General features: G+C 35.8%; 1 protein-coding gene across 3 annotated transcripts; it reads left to right on the top strand.

Moving 5' to 3' along the window:
- The first annotated feature begins 1211 nt into the window (after positions 1-1211).
- Smim30 (small integral membrane protein 30) lies at positions 1212-3166 on the top strand. Of its 3 annotated transcripts, none has more exons than XM_048786001.1 (3): positions 1212-1416; positions 1762-1855; positions 2285-3166. In XM_048786001.1, exons 1-3 carry the CDS (start codon positions 1227-1229, stop codon positions 2292-2294), a joined length of 294 nt encoding a protein of 97 aa, XP_048641958.1. In that variant the 5' UTR covers positions 1212-1226; the 3' UTR covers positions 2295-3166. The 3 variants fall into 3 exon arrangements, 2 of the variants coding, with proteins under 2 accessions (XP_048641958.1, XP_048641959.1); XM_048786002.1 differs by having other exon boundaries at positions 1395-1416; XR_007341526.1 differs by lacking the exon at positions 1212-1416 and adding an exon at positions 1540-1558.
- Positions 3167-14859: the final 11693 nt, after the last annotated feature.

Raw genomic sequence — 14859 nt, 5'->3', positions numbered from 1 at the left:
CAATTAGCAAGAACTTGTTAAAATAATCCAAGTTTAGAGAAGCAATGCTAACATTCTCATGCAGTTATCCTCAGACTTCCTATTTGCCAGACACCTTGCTTTGGTTTATTTGTCACCTCTTGTTCTTCTAAAATTGTCTTGGTACATTTATCTAATCAAATAATAATCATTAGCCAGTGTTACTAAGCATCTGTTGGGTGTCTACTGGGAGACAGGATTATAAATCTTTGCTCGATTTATACTGGAAATTCAGATCATCGTGAGCTGCTTCCCTATGCCACACTCTTCCCACATGATATCCTGTTCAAGTAATGAAGTCATCTGTCAACGGACTGAAACCTCTGAAACTCTGAGCCCCTAAATAAACATTTCCTCCTCTACAATTGTTCTAGTCATCTTTTAGCCTCAGCAGCGAAAAAGCTGACTAAAATAACTTCAAGAGAAACTTACAAAATGGGTTAAGGCTTACATATGCAAAAAGTTTAGCATGGTTTAAAAGTAATAATTTGACATCATACAAACATTTGGGGAATATTTGGGACGGAGGTCTCACAAAAGCATGATTAGGAAGCAAAGAGGGTAGTGCACTCTTGAAAACACAAGCTCAAAACTCTGTAACTTGAAGCATAAGAGATGTTCACTGGGTTCAAACTGTAGTTCCTAAACTTGGTCCGTTTAACACCACAAATGGTTTTAACATTTCTTCAAATATCTTGTTTAACTCGCTTATTTTCCCCATTGGTTAAAAAAATAATAACAACAAATGAGGGCACAATTGTTTTTTTAAAAAACTTTTTTCTTACATACATGACAATTGGAATGCATTACTATCATAATTATCCATTCACAAAACCATATGGTGTTGTGAATGGATAATTATGATAGTAATATATATATAACACACACACACACACACGCACACATACTGTATATAAAGTATGTTCACTCCAAATTATGTGAGGGCACAATTGTAATGTGGTTAGAGATGTCCCTGCTTCAGAAATGTTGGAATTCACTGGCTTAAAAGCGTCCCAAACACACAGTTCTCCTGGACTTCCCTCACTCTGCTTTATTGCAGCCTAAGCAAAACACACAATTGCTTGTGCGTCTAGAAACCCTGAACGGGGCAGAAAACATTATCATTTCTTTCTCTCTCTCTCTCTCTCTCTTTTTTAATTTCTAGGTGAGCTTTTGGCCATTACACTAACCTTGCATTTAGCACTAAAATGCGGACACTGCGTAAAAGCCCCGTGAAGAAGCTTCCCCGCGTCTCGCTGGAGCTGGCCCCACTGCCCTCAGCCCGTCACCTGGTAACGCGCCAGGGCATCACGGGAGTCAGCCGCAGAGGGCTTCTGGGAAATGTAGTCCGGAGACTCCGCCCTCCTCACCATTCCTGTAATGGCTGCTTCCCAGAAGGTAATGTAAGAGCCAGCTCCAGGGGATACGTGGATTGCCCCAGTGTGTATTTGCAAAACGGAACAGTTTGAACCTTGCTGGGTCCAAGGAGGGATTCTTTTTCGGATATTTACATCAAGTCTTACAATGAACTTGCTTCTTGGTTCGGTTTATTTTAGCTTTTTCTGTGTGGGAGAACTAACTTTAAATCTAGTTATCCCTTCTTAGATAAACTGTTTTCTTTATTTATTAACTGTTTCTTTCCCTTCCATACAGCCTCCCCGCTCTGCCCTGACTCTAGCTTCCTCTTTAAAATAATTATAAAAATAATAATTATTTTTTAAATCCCTCTCCCGACTCGAATAGGCGGTGTCACGTGTACTCTTTTAGCCTCAGCTTCCGGAGCTCCAAAAAGGGAATATTTCAAGTCAGATAGATTTTTATATATGCCATTTCGTTGGTAAGTCTTAATTTCTCACAACTTCACCGAGTTATATGTTGTGTAATTTAGCCAGAATTGCCTTCATTTCCTAGGTTAGAGAGACCTTGAGAAAATGTAATACTTAGTCACCAGGATATTTTAAGTTTCCCGGTGTCTTGTGCATTTCTTTTGTTTGTTCTTAACTGTCTGCAGCTGTTCCGTTTCTTTGGTTTGTGAACATAGTGATGGCATTATTGTAGAATTTCTGGGAATAAGGTGTTGTCATGAGATAAGCCTCAGATTTCTGTCTTTTACTTCCCTGTTTTTTTCATTGTAAAGTGAGATGGACCAAAATAATTCATAAACTCTCTAAGGGATTGGGTGGGTTGTTACTTGTGTGTGTATATTGTAATTTGAAAAGGTAGAAATTTGTAATGGTTCCTTTTTGTTTCCGTGTTTAATTTCTAGGAACCTTTAAGTCTTCAAGATCCCAGCATCATGACCTCAGTTTCAACACAATTGCTCTTAGTCCTCATTTCATTGCTTTTGGTTCTGCCAGTTGTTGAAGCAGTAGAAGCCGGAGATGCAATCGCTCTCTTGTTAGGTGTGGTTCTCAGCATTACAGGCATTTGTGCTTGTCTTGGTGTGTATGCACGAAAGCGGAATGGACAGATGTAACTTTCAAGGGCCTCCTGATTCAAACTTCGCCCTGAAAACTTGTTTTCTTCGGATTAAACCTGAGCTTTACTCTATGAATTTCCCAGTGAACAGTAATGGTTTCATATTCTTAGTTGTTTCCCATGAAATGGGAACAAATGGATGTTTGTTAAATGGAAGAAAAAAAAGTTTTCTTTATAACAAATAATGCACTGAAAACTGCAGCCTATAAATTGTATTTGCTGCTTAGAAAAAAGGTCAAAGATGTGGGATAGTGTAAATTTACAGAAGTAGTAGTTTTAAGAATTCTCAAAGCATATGAAATAGGAAGGAGGAATCTCTTGCCCAGACTCTTAACAAATCTCCACTGTTGAGTTATCACTGCCTCCTGAGTCCTTAAGGAGTCTGTTTCTCCATGTTTTTATTACATGTTTGTTTTATCTCCCAAGTTAATATTGCACTTAGATATCAAATAACCAAAATTGAAATGTTTATCTTTAGGGGGAAAACAAAGTTTTGATAAAAATGTACTCAATGCATCTAATATTGAAATGGAGAAAAAAATTAATGTTAAAAAAAGCCACTGTTATATTGACATTGGAAGAGATTCAATGTAAGCAAAACAGCCTTTGTATTAATTAAGATCTCCATGGTGAGAATTACTATATTAAATACAAGCTCATTATGTTGTAAGTTAATGTGTGCTATTCATTTCTGTTTATTTATTTATTTTTAATTTGTGTGTGTACTTTTATATAACCAAATGGAGAAGGGCAGGTTTCCTTATCTTGACACAACACTAGTTTGAAGACACACACACTCAATAAGAAATGGGCAGCAATGAGGAAGAAAAGACTCCACGTAGAAAATTCACAGATACAGAAGGAAAAATGTAATGGCCCATACTGATATGCACACCAGTCAAATGAATCATCCTTTTGTGGCCTAGCTATTTAAAGGGTCTTCATACCAACATTACTGGGTTTGTTTTTCTCTAGGAAATGCAGACCTTTTGCCTCACCCAGAAAATTAGATTAAAATCTATATTTGTTTCAACAAAAGATAATATATATGCCATTATAAGTCCAAGACTTCTCTAACTTGCTAGAATCCAAGAATCATTCCAGGCACTTGACAAAACTTTTAGATTCTAAGGTTCCTTACCTGATTGGATAGCAGCAGGATAGATCCTGGAATTGCATGTTGAACAAAGGTTCTCACTGATTCATTAGATTTGGAACATGCAGCCAACATAAAATTGTAAATCAAATTAATGTATAGTTTCACTATTAGGTAATCAAGTGTCTTCCTAAAATGCATTGTCAAATCTCTAGTTCTCCAGAAATGATGACATCAGAAAATGGGCAACAATTGCTAAAATTCCATCAACAGGAAATTTCTCCAAATATAAATGGACATGACTTTCATGGGAGATGTTAAGAGTATGGGAAGCCTGTGTTATAAAGACATAGACTCTGGATTTATGATTGTCCTAACTTTTCTTTTTCCCATCAGAAAACTAACATTCTTTAATCAGATAAATTGGTGGTTATACGTTATGTAATTAGCAGCTTGATTGTACATGCTACTTTCTTTTTTTTTTTTTAAGGAAGAAAAAAAAGGAATAATACCGGTTGTAGAACCATCATCCTTCTCCCATATAGCCCAGTGATACCAGTTTAGGGAGGCTGCTGCTTTTTCCTTGCAGGTCTGAACTTTTTCAGTGGAATGAAAGAAATCAGAGCTTAGGTACATTTTAAATCAGCTTGATTTTTACAATGTTCAAAATAAAACTACGGGCAAACATTTTTTATTGAATGTGTATGTCTAGATGTGCCTAGGATGAATTAGAAAACTCACTTTTCTATTTTCCCCTATAAAGTAGATAATTCTCTTGAGGTAGCATGTGAGAATTTCTAGTGGATAAGATAGGCTACATATCTTCTAAAAATAACATTATTTCTAACCTAAGTTAGATCAGATGATTTTGCCTGAAAAGAACAGAACCCCTTATGATGGCTCTTAATCTTTAAAGGCCACCAACATCTTAGAGAATGCAGTGAAAGGTATTGTCCTTTGCCCTAGAAAAATACCCATGCATACTAGAATTATTAGATTGATTTCAGGGAGTTCACAGAGCTGAAACTCATTCAGTAATCCCAAATTTCAAATTTTTATTCTTGCATTCTTTTTTTTTTTTTAGATTTTTTATAATTCTAAAGTTTTTAAAATTTACTTTGACAGATATTAACCTACTGTGGAGCCATTGCAGCAATATGGGATTGATAAATGTCCCTAAGGTACCCAGCACAATTTGTTAATGCCTATTGTCAAGTAAAAGATGTGTAAGTGTTAGCTCAGTTGAATTCAGCTTCAAAGGCAGAAGACAAGAATTGATATCAAAAAGTGAATAAGTCAAGATCCTTGTATTTCTATTTTCTGTCATTTTTATGGTAACCAATCTATTTCCTTAATGCCCAAAATTTCTCTGCTTTCAAGACTCTTTTCTTTGTCCTTAGTTTTCAATTTGTGTATCTTGGCATGTGTGTCTTTGGGTTTATCCTGTTTGGGGTTCACTCCGTTTCTTGAATCTTTAGGTTTTGATCTTTTCCCAAATTTAGGAAATTTTCTTTGTTTTTTCAAATACTTTCCTCAGCCTCTTTTCCCCTTTCCTTCTAGGACTAAAGTGATACAATGGTAGAACTTAATCAACCCATGCGTCCCTAAGACTATTTTTATTTTTTCAGCCTTTTTGATTTGTTTAAATTGGGTAATTTCTAGTCTTCTATCCTCAAATTCACTGATTCTGCTGTTATGTTTTTAGTTCAGAATTTATTGTTTGATTTTTCTTAGTATCTTCAATTTCTTTGCTGAGACTTTGTATTATTTGATTTGTATTAAGCATTTTTTCTTAAATAACATAAAAAAGCTTAGCATTAAGTGCTCAGATCATTTAAGGAGTTGCAGCAATTTGGTTTTGCCTATCCAGGAAGAGCAGATATGGTCCAAATACACTTCCCTGTCACAAAAATATAAGCAACATAAAACTTAATTGTTTCCTATGGTAGTAATGGAAAAGAAGTTCCTATTTGGATTACCTAATTCTAGACATTTTTTTCACATGTAAATGAAAACAGCAACAAATCAATACATGTTTGCAAAATAGCATATTTAATTTTTTTTCTAAATTTTAGCAGTTTTTTTGTGATTAAATAATATACATCTAACATCTAAATGTAAAAAGTCAAAAAGACCAGCCAAGCATACTGGTACATGTCTGTGATCCCAGCAGCTCTGGAGGCTGAAGCAGAAGGATCCCAAGTTCAAATTGCCTTAACAATTTAGTAAGGCCCTGAGCAACTTATCAAGACCCTGTCTCTAAATAAAAAATAAAAAGGGCTAGGATATGGCTCAGTGGTTAAGCACACCTGGGTTCAATCCCTGGTACAAAAAAAAAAAAATGCCAAAGACCAGAAAAATATGTGATTACTGCAAAAACATACAAATGTAGTTTGATTTCTCATTGTTTTGTAGTGTCAGAGCTATAATACTAGTTATATTTCCGATGAATCTATTATATATGTATGATTAAAATTTTGAAAATATTAGCTGGCACTTCATAATCCAAAATGAAATTATAAAATTTTGTATACAAGAGGGTTAATTATTTATAAAGGGCTAATCATGAAGCACTTTGTTAAACATTGGGATTATAAATACTATGTTTCTTAATATTAATCAAGATAATTATGATCTGGATAAATGTGCATAAATCACTTAACAAAAGAATTTAAAAGCAAGCAAGATCACTAAGAAACTGTTCCACATTTTATTTCATATTATTCATCAGAACAACCCTTTTTGCCACAAAAATTACCAGGACATTTTGATACCAACATGAAACAGTTTTATGAGTTCTAGGATAACATGTGCTAACTTTCACTTGTTTAATCAACACTTTGCAAGACATTGCCAATATTAAAAAAAAAAAAAATCGTGAACTGTGAAGCAATAATTGAACCAGTAATTCAACCTTCACAATTTTTTCATCATTAAAGTTATGTCGGTGGTCTCTAAAAGGCTTCCTAGTGTAGTTTTGTAGCTCCTTAAAAAGATTTTCCTAATTTCAAAAATAACAAGGTCTAATTTGTTAAAATTATTGCAATTATCCATTTTCAGATGGAAGCAATGAATAGTTGATTTTCTCTTTGAACTTCTCACTGAAAAACAGTTACTTGGTACATTTTTTAATTTCAGTAACGTGGGGGCAGTTCATTTCTCTACTGAATGAATATGATCAGGGATTGTCTCAAGAAGAAAGAATAAAACCAAACCGTAGCCTTGCCATTCCCACTGGAAGCACTGATGTCAACCTGGCAATATCCAGGAATGAGTAACCTTTGCAGTTCATGTTCTTTTATTATAATACTTGCAGATGAGACTCAGTTAACAGACACCATTTTCTCAGCGGCCACGATAGATAACTTGAGAGATGTGTGGCACTTTCCCCTCACACTCCATATGCAGTTCATCTCCAAATCCTATGGAATGCTTCTCCAAATTATTTATTTATTTATTTGTTTATTATTTTTTAATTAATTTATTTTTTAAAAAAGAATCAGTGTTTCAAGCTGGCCTTGACCTCCTGGTCACAATCAGTCCTTCTGCCTCTGCCTCCTGAATAACTAGGACTACACCACCCCAGCCATTGAAAACTTGTTCAAACACAAATCTGATCCTGTTTCTTCCCATTTCAAAACTCCATTATCGGATTTCCTGTTGTGAATTCCTTAACAAGTCAAGCATAAAGCACTATTTGATCCACCCTTATTTTCTCCTCTTATTTCCCAGTCTCATGTACATCCACAACCTCTAACCTACCTTGTATTAAATCTTTTTCACTTCCTAGGAAGCACTGTGGAAGAAGCACCGTGTGTCTTTCTCCCTTTTCCTTCCTCTCCCCCTCCTCCTTCCATAATCTCCCCACTTCCTCTCTTCTCTGGGTTGCTTCTGTGCCTTGGTTAATTTTCCCCAGTTCACTTGGTTTAGTTCCAACTCCTTAGGCTTGAATATCCTTTCTTTAAAACAATTGTCCTCAATCTTCCAGCCTGGGTTGCATATATCTCTGTATGCTCACATAGCACTATTTACTACTACTATCAGGCACAAATCACACTGTATTGCAATCTGTGTCAATTTATCTTTATTTCAAACACTCTGATCACCCCATCTCAGGATTCTAAGTTCCATGAGAGCTGGAACTGAATCTCTGATTAATCATATTTCCAGCTTCTAGCATAATGACTGACATATGTGAATAGATGATACAAAGTTAATATAGCACAGGAGACACAGTGCATCATGGCAACTTCTCATTAAGTCTCACTCTTCAGTATAGCACTATTAAAGTTTCAGATTTTACATAAAGGACAGTTCTGAGATTCATTGTGAGATTTTATTTTCTTGAGAGAACTTTCATAAGTATTAGGACACAGTTGATTTGAATGATTACATACTATTAAAAATTGCATTGCATTATTATATTACTTAATGTTCTGTGTAGTATTTCATTGAGAAATGAAGTACCATTGTGAATGATGACGCACAGGATGACTTTCTCCTCTGTTCTCTTCCTTCCCATTCTCCTACTCATACTATATTCTAGCATCGAAACAGGCTGCCAGAGATATAAGAGTCAAGTGCCTTGCCAGGCCTCCAGGCTCAGCTTTTGTATGCTTGACCAATTTCATCTCCTCCATGAAGCCTTCCAAAAATGAATTAATATTATCCATCTTCCAGAGTCTGTAGTGCTTTGTTTTTTACCTGTAGCTCTGCTCTTATGTCTGAGTTTGATTGCTAATATTATTCAATATTACATGTTGAGAGAAGTATTTCTTTATTGTATTATTTAAATATATTTCATTCAACCTTGTTTTTATGGTTTCTTATATATTTAGTATCCCTATTTGTCACCAGTCCTACTACTCCCCTTCCTTCCCATCTAGGACTGTACGTATCACCTATATCTTAAATATCTTAAGATTACGTCTTCTTATCATTACAAATATTAGTACACCTAGTCTGGTCTGGAGAAGTTTCAATTCATATTTGTTTATTCATGTATTAAATTTCTTTTTGTTTTGTACCAGGGATTGAACCCAGGGCCTTAACCACTGAGCCACATCCCCAGCCCTTTTTTATATTTTATTCAGAGGCAGGGTCTTGCTGAGTTACTTAGGGCCTTGCTATGTAGCTGAGGCTGGCTTTGAACTTACAATTCTCCTGCCTCAGCCTCCCCAGCCACTGGTATCACAGGCATGCGCCATCACACCTGGCTCATGTAAAGAACAAATTTATATAGTAGCATTGAATAAACAAGTCAAAATGTTGACAGAGGTATGATGTTAAAGCTAATGTTATTACTTTTTAATAACACTGCAGGTTGGGCAGTCAAACATTTATATATAAAATATGAACGAACAGTTGTCAATTCCTATTTACTGTAAGAGTGATTCCTCTGTGAAGTAATCACCATACAGTTGTCAACACATGGTAGTTCTTAGCTCCTACTGTCATGGAGGATGTCAAAAATCACATTTCATTCAAGTGAGAATACCTTATCAGACAATAGGGAAAAAGGGGGGAGAGAGAGACCTGTGACCCAAAGTCTATCTACGTTTCCAGAGATGACACTTTCACATAAAGAGTCTCAAATTTGATTCTGCAATTTATATTTGGGGTAAAAATGGGAGTTCATAACCCACTTGAATCAAATGTATGAAAGATGATATGTCATGAGCTTTGTAATGTTTTGAACAACCAATTAAAAAAAAAAAAAAGTCTCAAATACGATTCTGCTTCTCACCACCCCTCATGGCAAATGGAATATCAAGGAGCCATTCCACGATTTCATCTTGCTGTTGAATCTTTCACCCAAGACTTCCTACAAAATAAGTCAGTTCAGGGCCCAGGTATTACTAGATATTTATTAATCATGTTCATCCAAATGTTTTGGCCACTGTAAAATAAGCCCTCAGTGAAATATGAACTTTATTGATGTTGTCATTGTTCAAGATAAATTTAGGTTGTGACATGCTCCTTTGAATAATTCTGCCCACCTCACTCCCACCATGAAGGGAAGTCTTCATCTTTGAGCATTTGGTTTTGGAAAGAGCCAGAAGTAATACAGAGCTGCACCCTCTGTGTGAATGAGGTGGGTGAGCATAAATAGGAAGAACAAGCACTGGGTAAGCTAATTCTCCAGCTGAATGAGAACACAGAGCTCACATAATCCTCACCTACAAGTGAAGATACTAATGCATAAAGAAGTTAAGTTACTTGGAATGTTAAGCTTACAGTCTGATAAAATGACAATTTCAAAGCAATGAAAACAGTGTTTTTCTGTAACTCAGAACCATAGTAACTGGTTATTACACTATGTAATGTGTGTCTTTAATAACTAGGAAAATTATACCAACAATATTATATAATAATGTGATATAATAACAAAATTACTCATATGCCCTTAGAAAAACTATTTTCACTTTTGCATATCACCTCCCACATACATAAATTTAATAAGATTGCATTAGATCATACATATTACTTTGTTTTATAGGTTTTTCTGCTTAACATATAAGTGTTTCATGGATATTTTAACACCAAATAATATTCCATTCCATACATTTACCATCACATATTCCAGAACCATTCCTTTGACAATGCTGGACATGGTGGTGGTTTCTACTATGTTGACACTATTGACAGCACTATAATAAGCAAAATTAGCAGTTCCTACCAAGTACCCAAAAGATTTTCATATGCTTTGAAACTGGTTCTAGCCTAGAAATTGACTTGTAAATATTAATTTTTAAATTATAATTTGGTAGATGCAAATATGTACATAAATATATTTCTAAAGTGTCTGTTCCTCCCTTCTTCCAGAAAATATCCTTTCTAAAGTGGAAAATAATTGAGATGACTATATATTACTGAACCAGAAATGCTAGAGGTCTAGGTTTATAAGACAGTGAATTCTAGGTGTGGAAAGAAAGGCTTTGTCCAGGGAGAGAATATAAACAAATCTGCTATCACAGAAAAGGCCCAGAGTCATTATGTACTTTTATAGTGGGCAGTGTGTAAGAAGGTCAAAAAAAGGACACAACATATGAAGTGAAAGAAATGTCACATTTTCTTGAATTGTCATTTTCAAGATGATGATTATTATTTTCATAATTGCAATCAAGTACCATCTGTCTGATGATCCCTACACTTTTTATTGTGGGTGGTCAGTAGTAATGATAGCTATCTATAAATATTATTAATTTGATCATTATTACAATAATAAGCACTAAGCCACACATTGAAGAGTTTCTTTCCTCAGTTATGTTGCTAAGCAACAGAAGTTTATGGCTAGGAAAGGCTGTGTGATATAATGAAAAGAGCACCCAATGGAGTTAAGAAGATAAGGATCCCTGTTCTAACAATGCTGCCAAGAGGTTCTAGGGCACTGGAAAAATCAGTTGCAAAGCACCCTGAACCTCATTTCTTAAAGGAAACTATAAATGAATAGAAATTGTCTACCCAAAATATGTAGTCTACTGCCAGGGTCTTACAAGAATTCCTGTTTGTTGGAATATGTGAAATATGAAGAAAGCCTTTGCCAAACACATCACTCAGAAGTGGGGCCAGGCTTGGAAAAAAATGCAGAAACAGTTCCTTGATAGATGACATGAGTTAAAGAAAGCCAGCAGAAAACACAAAAACCAGAATGGATATGTATTGCTCACTCTTTAGGACTTTTATGATACCTGAAATTGACAATGATGACTCTTCTGGATCTGGAGGACCTAGAAGTTTTCTGGCTCCCTCTTTTTAATGCTACTGTGACTTTGGAGTCTATACCATAAACAAGAACATTCATTTAGAACTACTAATTGGGACTAGGGTAGAGGATGAAGGATAAATACCAGAAACAGGGAGAGAGGAGTCTAGGATAGACAGTGCAGCAAAAATACACCATTAAATGTACAATATGTGACTGAAGGTTGATCCTTCTTAAAACAAGGTTAAAGATTTGCTTTACAGTCCATTAAATTAATCATGTCAACATAATAGCAATAGTCTTAGAAGCAAAATACTTGTTTTTTGTTTGTTTGTTTGTTTGTTTGTTTGGCATTATTCTTGAATATCCAAGGTAAAGCATTTGACACCAAGAGGCACTCAGTAAACATTTGTTGGCTGATTTAAGACCTCTGTCTGTATAAAAAGTCCAAATAATTCAAATGTCAAAATAAAGGATTCGATTTGAGAAAATATAATATAATATACATTGGCAGCCAGAAAAATAAAACAAGTAAAATAAAAATAAAATTCAAATTAGTATTACCAAAAAATATAAAATAGAAGTAAGGGATGAGCACTCATGATTTTATACTAAGATCTCTGTGTCCAGCTTGTTTGTGTTTTATTTTTGCATATAATGATGGCATAAGATGGTTGGTGTAGTTTTGTTTTGTTTTGTTTCTAAAGTAAATGTCAGCACTTCTACTCCAAAGAAGAGGTTCTCCCCCTTTAGGCCTCAGTATTCACAAATGACGGATGGAAGGAAGGAAGAGAAGGGAGGTAGAGTCGAAACAGTGAGAGAAAAGGATATCCTATCCCCTATTTACTTAAAAAGATAAATGCTAACTGAACTTTGCTGCCCTCTACCTCTGCACCTCTATCCTCCAGTGGTACCACTGTTTCCAGTCTATTCCCTTCCACATCACTGATCCTTACTCTGACCTATACTTTGCTTTCCATTATGGGAAGTGATTGTATCATGAGGGTGCAGCCCCAGTGAGTGGGATTAGTGCCCTTATAAAAGTAAAAGACTAGGCATCTCTTCTGTGAATGTGCTCTTTCTCTCTCCTCTCTTCTCTCTCCCTTCCTCCCTTATTCCCTTTTCCCTCTCTCCTCCCTGCCATGTAAGGATCCAAGGATAAGACCTCTACAAACCAGGAAGAAGGCTTTCAACAGACACTGCATCTGCCAGCTCCTCCATCTTGGGCTTTCTAGACTACAGAAATAAATTTCTGTTCTTTATGTCTTCCAGTCTGTAGTGTTCTGTTATAGTAGCCCAAACTGATTACAGCTCACTATCTGTAAAATAGACAACTCTCTATGTTATATCAGTAAGACTTGGTTCTACCCAGCTCCCCTGATCCCACTCATCGTCCCAACACACACACACACACACACACACACACACACACACTTAAATATTTTTTCTGGTTATGTGATAATAATAAAATTGCCTAACATTTATTGTGCTGGATATTTTATAAACACAACAGTGCTGACATTTATTGAGCATTTATTATGTGTAAATATTGTACTGAATATTTTACAAACATAATTTTCTCCTTTAACCCTCACTATAAATCTATGAGTTAGGTTCTACTTCATCTCCATAGTACCCACAGAAAACTCGGGCGCAAAGAGGATGTAATTTCCCCCAGTATCACATAGCTAGTAAGGGATGGAGATAGATTTGAAGCAAGGCTATCTCCATAGCTTGGTGATCTTCTCTTTCCATATGCATAAGCTTGATGAAGGAAATCTTACCATCCAGTTAAGCCATTTTCCAATGCTGTTTTCCTTTAAACAGTCTAAACCCATTTTTTAAACATATACTTCTTGTCCCTTCTCTCTTTGTTTAATTCATTCATTTATTTAGCTGTGTTAATGTACCAAATGCTGAGAATGCAAAGATGAAAAGCCACAGTACAGTTTTAAGGTAATCACTGCATTAAGAGAAGAGAAAGATGTTTTTCAATATTATAAAGCTGGCAAATTACATGTCATAAAATGTACATGAACACACTTATGAAAGCAGATGTTTAACTTTGAATAAAGATGAAATACTTTCTGATTTTCTCCATCATCAGGAACACTGGTAACTGAAAGTCACTCAAATACCCTCTTTCTCATTAATTTCCTTTGTGGCTTCTCTAATGTACTTGACCCCATTGATTCCTTCTTGGGGCCATCTGCTCTTTTGTCTTTTATAGTATTACATTTTATACAATGATTATCTATTCATTGTCAGACTCCTACACGTGTTAGTGAGACAGACATTAAACAAAGGAACAAATATATATGAATTGATTATAGGATACCAAGAAAAATAAAGCACCATAGAAAATAGGAAGGGAGGATTGTGGAGGGGTGCTGCTTTACAGAGCATGGTCAGGAAGAATATCTCTCTTAGGTGATACATGAGCAGAGATCTGAAGAAAGTAATGGACTAAGTCACATGGCTGGCTGAAGAAAGTGTGCACACACAGAGAACAGCAAGTCCTGAGTGGATATGTGCTCAGTGTGTTCAAAGAACGGCAACCAGTGAGAAAGGTACAGACTGTAGATGAGGTCACAGTGTTACCAGAGGACCAAAAACTGCATAGGCCATGATGAGGACTTTGGCTTCTATTCTGAATGTGATGAGAAGCCGTGGAGGGTTTCTGGCATAAAGAGGTATGCTCTAATTTAATGTTTTTAATGAATCACTCTGTGCTTTGGAGGATAAACTACAGGTTGGCAAGGGTATTACAGAGAGACCAATTCAGAGGTAATGGATTTAGGAAGAGAAGATAGTGGTTTTGTCAAAGGAGCCAAAAGGAGAGGCTGTGAATGTTTGGACTCTTTCCCTCTTATCTCTCTACTACTCTTCTGCTGTCTTGTTAACTGTTTTCTTTTGCTTTTCAGATACTTTAATGTTCATTGGTTAAAGTCTTGGACCTTGATTTTCTCTTCTCTCCATACTGCCTATCTTGGGGAATTTGTCTGTCTCTTGACTCTGGTGTATGGCCCTAGGTCTTTCACTATTAATACACAACTTCTATATAGCCAGCTGTGTCTCTCCAGATTCAAATTTAAGACTAGTTAGTGCTCTAGATGATGTTATGCTAACTCATGTTTATTTGCTAAAATTAAACTCATCTCCGTCAAAACTGGATGCCTTGTCTGATTTCATTGTGTGAGTGTATGAACATTGATCAAACCAGCTAACAATGAGCTTGTTCTACCCCTGTCCTCAGGCTATAATTCTTACCTACCTTGGTTTATTTTGTTTGTAATTCTTTCCACTATTCTTCTCACTCTAGTATTCGTGCCTGCACAACTTTTGAAAAGATTAAATATTTTAGAACTAAAAGTCTCGGGCTATCATTAACCTAGCAAGGAAAAAAAAATGCAGGTACTAAATCAGTGTTTTACAACTGTGTTAATCATATGCCTAGGTTCTACAGAGATGCCTTGGGAGCCACCAAATCAAACAATAAAAAAGTAGCAGATGATGGCTCCAGTCCCCAATTCCAGTCCTACTTCACTCACAACAGCTCCAC

The sequence above is a fragment of the Marmota marmota genome, unplaced genomic scaffold, assembly GCF_001458135.2.
Source record: "Marmota marmota marmota unplaced genomic scaffold, marMar, whole genome shotgun sequence".
NCBI classification, from domain to species: domain Eukaryota; kingdom Metazoa; phylum Chordata; class Mammalia; order Rodentia; family Sciuridae; genus Marmota; species Marmota marmota.
Note: the sequence above shows the minus strand (reverse complement) of the source record. Positions and strands in the feature narration are given on the sequence as shown.